Genomic DNA, 6984 nt, shown 5'->3' with positions numbered 1-6984 from the left:
AATTGGCTGACGAGTCCCCAGCCGCACCCCCTGACGCTTGGCGCAGCAAATTTCTTCCCATCCAGTGCAGCTGTCCAGGCGCACAGGTCACCATCGCCATTTTTTGCCGGCGAATTGCGAGTAACCAAACACAGCGCCTGGAGGCTGGATGACAGTCTCGACGCAACGCCAACGCATTTGGCTTCTGTTATCCACAAGCCAAAAAAAAAAAAAAAAAAAACGGTCTGACCTTTTGATGACCTTCCATATGGAGTGGAAAGCGCACCAGTGAGACAGGGCCTTTGGGGTGTGAGAAGGCCAACCAAGCCTGCATGAGCTCTTCTTGTTGGGCCAAGGGCAGCGACTGAAAATTCGGTCTTCACATGGACCTATGGTTCCTAGCAAGTAGCAGGGCTTAGAGCCGTTCGCATACCAAATGACACACCACCTGCACCAGTAAAACGCCCTGTAGACCTCTGCAGGGTGCAATTTTGGTTCCAACAGTGGGTATCGCCCTCTTAATCAGTAATGCACAAGATTCCAACCGTCCATGGCACCTGGCGCACGTGTGACACAGGCCGCTGTTATGTTTTCATTTGGTTGTGTGCATCTTGTTGATCGGAGATACCGTTTTGAACCCTTGCCCATTCTAACGTCACGGCCCTTGCCTTGTTGGCCTCTGCTGCTATTTGCAACTGGTGAACGCTGTGTCTGGCGCAATGTTGTTCGGTTTCTGTGCGGTCCAGACATAACTGCGCCCAACGTCATAACTTGTGCTGGGCGGAGGAGGCTGGCTAAGACCAGTGATGGCGGCCGTCAGCCCACGTGACGGGCCGGCAAGGCCTGCCACCTACATTACTTGATAGGCGTCGCTAGTTCTGGTCATGACCGATGAGGCGCCGCGGAGTGGGATACATGCCGGCCAGGGCCCCCCTGTGAACCAGCCTATTCCTTTCAGTCTAGCCAGACGGTTTAGCACGGTGTTAATTAAACCGAATGATGACTAAGGGAGGCACTGGCCAATGCCTCCCTTAGTCATCATTTGCTATCCTTAATTAGGAAGGTGTCAAAGCATTTTTGCCTCCCCGCGTAACATCACGCTACGTATAAGCATTAGCCACTTTGTTAGGTTTTTTATCACACAGATCGGTCATCCAAAGTAGACAGTTTAAAGAGGCTTATTCGCATTTCTCTGATATGCAAAAATCGGTTAGAATGAGTAATGCGCCCCGATATATGCAATGGTCATAGCCCCAATCCACAATTCTGACACTTTGACGCAGCCTTAAGCCACAGTCCGTCCTGCACCCCCGTGTCCCCATCCAAAGGCATCAACAGTCGAGCAAATTCATTATGGAGACACGTGCAACAGGCGATACGATACTTGTCAAATTGGCAGATGTTAAAAACGCGTCTTTCGAGGTGAAATTATTTTTTGCGAATCTGGAATGTCAAAGCGAAGCCCGCAAAGCTAGACTCCAGCAGCTTCTCAGACGCGACGTAACTTTCCCCACTTCTGGGTTGCCTCCTGATGATAATTCGCAACTTGAATTACTGGTTGAACTGGCCACCACTGTACTGGATGCTATTCACAAGAGGCTTATCATTCTCTCTAATGAGACACCCCTGTGGGTACCAACCCTATTCCCCGAGTTTGTGAAAGTGACTGCCGCGCTCGAGGCGGTAATTAAACGATCGGCCGTATCTTCGGATGAAGATGAGCGTGCCATCTGTGAGGGCCCCGTCGAAAAGCCGTCAGGAGACTCGACTGAGATAGAGGGATTGGCCTTGGAAGAAGGTTTCAAGCGGGTACCTGCCTTACTCAATAGTGATGGTCCTGATTCACCACATACCCAAAACCTGCCGCTGCCGCCAACCGCAGAAATACAGCAATTAGCCGAGGCTAATAACCGTCAGAGGTCTCATCAAAGAAAATATGGAGCTTCAAAGATACTTCCAAACGACCCCTCCAAAAACGACCGACCAGACCAAGCTGTTAGAACTGCAGCTAGACCGGTTGATGTTGAAAAGCTTGAGTCGTTAACAACTCGGACATTTCCGGTATTCCCTGAACTTACCGGGCCCATTCATGCTCAGCTGGGTCGTTTGGTCACGTTCAGCAAAACACACTGGCCGGAGAGGGATCTTGACCAGTTCCTACCAAACAAGAAAATGCAACGCTGGGTGTTGGATGAGATCTTGAGACAGGGCCTCGGGAGTGATTACGCTCTAGACGTTTCTCCTGTCAACTCTACCAATTTGCGGCGCAAAGGCATCGTTGTGCCCTACCACGTCAATAGTGAAAATCAGCTTTCCGAGGTTGAGGAGAGAAAGGATCACTTCGTCATTGCTATTGTGGATCTGGAGAAGAAAGCATTCACGGCTTGGGGGATGTCTAAGGAAATGTTCCACAAATCGAAATCTGAATATGAGGGCTTCTTGGGCTCTCTGTCTGGTCAGTCGAATAACGTAAGAAACCCGAAAATATCTGTCGAACTTTCGGCTAAGTTTACCAGCTTGAAGATTATAGTGGCAATTGCTGTCTGCTTCGATGTGTAGAGGCCGTCCGATCCTACTTTAAGATTGGCTCAATTATACAAGACCATCTTCAACTGCGACTTTTCTTCCTCAAAGAGCTTGTGGAATCCTGGATTAATACTAATAACCAGGGCGCTTCTCAGCGTCTAGAATCAAAAAACCTCGATTTCGCGAAAAACCCGTCAGAGGCGTCAGTTGACTCAGTAATGGCAGACGGATATGTTCCCAATAATCCGTTAAATCCCGTCCAGCCGGTTGATCGTACGCCCTCCGCAAGCGACTCGTTAACAACGGGCAAGGGTGATATGAACGAGGCTAACTCGCCGTGTCACAGTATGACCTTGTCATGCTTTCCATGCCGGCCTCCGAATGCCCCTCGAAGGGCGTCGAAGAGACCCGCCACAAATGAACTGTTTCAGCGGCCGATAAAAGCACACAAACAAGACGTAAACCCTGAAGGTCTTGCAAACCAGCTCCTAGATGAGAAGGCTTATTTAAAATTCATGGGCCACGTGTCGACTTACAGTCGCATCTTTGGTTCAAAGAACGAGGCGGAAAACCTCGTAAATGGCTTTAAAATCACCAGGTGTGATGATTCACTGGAGAGTCGCGCTGCCGAGGTGGCTCAGTACATCAAAGTCGGTTCCGATCTGGATGGAAATGCCCACTTCTATATGTGGCTTTCTCGGGTCGCTCTTATTATATCCGTTCGGAAACTGGATGAAGCAGTGGCGGCGTTAGGTTATCAAACCCTGCCAGCAAACTACATGGACGATTTAGAGAGGTTATTGGGGTGCTTTGGTTCAACTATCGCTAAAGGCACTCTTAAAAACAAGCTTGGAAAGTCCCGACTTTGGATAAAAACTCTTGGGGAATTCCAAGGCCTTTTGGCTTTCGTTAACATATTCGCTCCATACGAGAAACTCAGTCAAGATGATGCCAAACAAGTGGCTTGTTGTCTCCGAAGAAAAAAAATGATGGCCAGCTACCTACATACACAAGGCCAGCAGCTTTTTGACTGCATTGTTAACGGTAGAGAATATCGGCCAACAGATGCCGGCGTCCCGAGACCCCAGCTCCAACTCGTAACGCAAATCACGGTTCCGGATACGGCTTTGTCGATTACGTATGCGATGGAGGGGAATATAGACGGCCTTCAAGAGCTGTTCGGAAAAGGTCTTGCGACACCATACGATGTGAGCATTTCACGAAGGTACAGTTTGATTAGAGTATGTCCCGCTTTCGTCCCCCTACTCAAGCCTGGAAAGCCGCTTACAGCATTTTCAGTGGGCGCTATACGGGGGGATGCACCAATATGAGACTGTTCGGTTCTTGATAAATGCGAAGGCGCCTGTAGATGAAGAGTAAGTGCGAAGACGACATTAGCAACAGATAATGCGATTAATAACCCATATACGTCTAGATCGTACAAGCATGTATGGGACTTTTCATTTCGCAAAAAATGTACCGACGAGGAGTTCACTCATTTGAGCTGCATCAGAACATATTCGGATCGGGACTGGATCGAAGACCAAAAGTTCCCACTGATTCACAAGATAATATTTGGCTTAGATTCAAAGTCACTCATGGCCGAGCTTTTGGAAAATCCGGAGGCCGTCGAGCTGAAGGACAACGAGGGGCGCACCGCTCTCGACTGGGCCACGGCCCGGGCCCAGCTGGATGATATGCGGCTCCTGATCCAATTTGGCTCTAGTTTGAACACGATGGATATCAAAGGCCGCACTACAGTTCAACATGCAGTCGATAGCCACAGCGACATGGCCCTCGAAATGGTCCTGAAGGCCGGCGCAAACCCGAACCCTCCCGATAGCATGTACCGCAGCAGTCCGCTGACGTCGGCTAGCTTTGGCGGTCTGGAGAACATGGCCCGTTTGCTCCTTGAATTCGGTGCCAAGGTCGGCAGCTGTAACCCGGAAGGTCGGACGGCGCTGCACACGGTAGCCAAGTCCCAACATTTGGGGTGTGCGGTAGTCTTGCTACGCCACGGCGCCAAGTTGGATGACTGTTCGAGCATAGGGCATACACCACTAGCAACGTCAATCATCCACAATAAGCACAACATCCTGAGACTTTTCGTCGAGGAATGCAAAAAGTACAGCTGCTTCCAGGGTCCTCCGCTGCTACCTATAATAGCCAAATATGCGGACGAGGAAACCATATCGATCCTTGCGTCATCTGAACCGTTTCTAAAACTTCTCAGCCTGAGTTGCAACGAATTTAAGCGAGAGATCTTATGGGCAAGAGAGACATAAGACGTCAAGTGAATGGTCCTCAGGTTCAATCTTTTGTCAATCGAAAGGGTACAAGTTCCTCTAGGAAATAGATCAAGTATTTATCAAGTAATAGTCGAATGACAAAGCATTAATAGGTTCCATCTTCTAAAATCACACCTATACAACCTCCTATGCATGCGGCGCAGATGGTAGGGCCAGACCGAGGTGAAAGACTGGTTGATTAACGTCCTCTTTGCGATAACTATGAGGTATGAATTAGCGTTAATCCAATGGTATCTTGTGTTAATCGAATCAACACACCTCATGACGGCAACTGCCCCCGGGGAAAAAGTCATCGGGAGGGGATTTTCGATTTCATAACCAATCCAGCGTTTCATAAAGCATCTTAGAATGAGACCGTGTGCCACCTATTGTATTTATTTTTAGCCCTGGTAAAGAAGACCGGACGAAGAGAGAACAGGCATGTAAATAGATCCTCAAAGGTTGGGGGACATACAATTAGAACATCGGCGGCCTTCCCACCATGCATGCAAGGACTTTGAAGGTCTCGAATCTGCGTGATGATTCTGTCCACTCGTTCGGTTACCTCCTGATTCGACCTATAGATGAAGATAGATTTGTTAGCGGCTGCACGCCAGGTCGACAAGTGATGATATACTCTCCGCCCTCACATCCATCTTCCCAGATATTCCATTCCCTAATTTTGTCCAGTCCCCTTGACTTCCTCAATTTTCTAATGTCAACATCCGTCATGCCTTCATAATCGCCATAATCCCACTCCCTCATATCCTCGGTACAGACGATTACCGCATGAAACTCAGACGGCGACAGCGCAAGCAAATCCAAAGTTCTCTGCGTCCTCTTCCTCGGGCTGACTATAATATGCGCGAGGCGGGACGGTTCAAGGAGCTTGCCGGCGCCTACAATAAGCGATGCGGTTGATTCGACCTGCTTGACACCATTTGGGGTAAGATCGATCTCGGTTTTCCCGGTGAAGTAGCCCTTTGCGGCCCACTCCGTCTCTCCTATGGCAGACTTGTTACTCGAAAGCAGTCGACTATCAAAATCAGAACTTACCGTGCCGCATAACAACTACACGGGGTGTTTTAGCGTCTCGGTCGGACATGGCGCTAAATGTGTACGTTGTTGAGTTTGAATATGTAATCTGGCAAGTTGATTGATCGATTGATTTAATCATACTAGGTTGTGGAGCCACGCTTTGTCAGCAGCGATGCCCGGATAGCGGGGTCCCGCAGAGAGCCTAAGCGTCTAAACATTATCCGAGCCGCTCCACTTTTCAACGCTGTCCCCAGATTCCGTCTTTGAGAAGCGGCCCACCAGCAGATAAGCACCCCACCAAACAGCACAGCAGCCTGGTGGAAGCCCAACAAAGCTACCTGATCGCCGCGCCGTTTCTCGGCACCAAACCCGCGGTTCGGCGCCTTATTGACGCATTACTGATCTGGAGCATTACCATCAGAGGAAGCTTTCCTTGACGAAATGCTCATAGGAACTAGCGCCCGACTGGGAACCATATTCCATCAGAAAGGTGTGCCATAGTGCTGCCTCACGAATTCGCCGAGACGGGAATATGGCACCTGAGACCTTGACGGAAAGCTGGCCTTTAACTGACCCCGGGCTTCTTCGCCTCAGCTACTGCCGGGGCTGTCCAGCAGTTCGATACCCGCCATTATGGGATGGATGCCTGATGATGTACTATGCTGGGCAGCTGTATGGGTGGGTTTATACTGGTCGTCAGCTCAGCCAGCGGAAGGGCTTGGATCAGCGTCAAACCAGGGCCGCCCGGCGGTCCGATGCCCGCTAATGTTATGGTCTCTTTCAGATCCGGGCATAGTGGGGCCTTCCTGTTATGCGTGCATAGCTTCTGCGGCACGCCAGGGGACTGCCATCTCCTCCCCTACTTTTGCCCACATCTCCTGCTTAAACCTGAATGGCTTTGTTAGCTTCTCTTCATCGCAATTCGCGGGTAAAGAAGACTATAGTTTCCTCCCTAGTGACGGTATACCAGATCGCACCTCTCATAAAGCCGCGCGAACTTGTTCTTGCGCCCCTCGTCCCATTCGCTCCGTTTCTCGAGACAGTTCTGGTATTGAAGTCGGCAATGGTACTCCGCCCCGGTAGGCGATGTGCAATTATCCAACACCGCCCGTAATCTGGACTTCTGCGGCGGCATCCACGCTGACATCATCTT

The 6984-nt window shown here is 50.0% G+C and overlaps 2 protein-coding genes across 2 annotated transcripts; one reads left to right on the top strand and one right to left on the bottom strand.

The window, feature by feature from the left end:
- Nucleotides 1–1332: 1332 nt before the first annotated feature.
- CTRU02_215586 (ankyrin repeat containing protein) lies at nucleotides 1333–4790 on the top strand (the record flags this gene model as incomplete). The annotated part of the gene is made up of 4 exons (XM_070206506.1): nucleotides 1333–2448; nucleotides 2496–3746; nucleotides 3805–3881; nucleotides 3941–4790. The coding sequence occupies 4 exons, from the start codon at nucleotides 1333–1335 to the stop codon at nucleotides 4788–4790; spliced, it is 3294 nt and encodes a 1097-aa protein (XP_070059806.1).
- A 150-nt stretch (nucleotides 4791–4940) lies between these two features.
- CTRU02_215585 (phosphoglycerate mutase) lies at nucleotides 4941–5898 on the bottom strand (the record flags this gene model as incomplete). The annotated part of the gene is made up of 5 exons (XM_036723725.1): nucleotides 4941–5013; nucleotides 5073–5179; nucleotides 5269–5371; nucleotides 5431–5797; nucleotides 5850–5898. 5 exons carry the CDS (start codon nucleotides 5896–5898, stop codon nucleotides 4941–4943), a joined length of 699 nt encoding a protein of 232 aa, XP_036584408.1.
- Nucleotides 5899–6984: the final 1086 nt, after the last annotated feature.

The sequence above is a fragment of the Colletotrichum truncatum genome (assembly GCF_014235925.2).
Source record: "Colletotrichum truncatum strain CMES1059 chromosome Unknown Contig_0017, whole genome shotgun sequence".
Lineage (NCBI taxonomy): Eukaryota > Fungi > Ascomycota > Sordariomycetes > Glomerellales > Glomerellaceae > Colletotrichum > Colletotrichum truncatum.
Note: the sequence above shows the minus strand (reverse complement) of the source record. Positions and strands in the feature narration are given on the sequence as shown.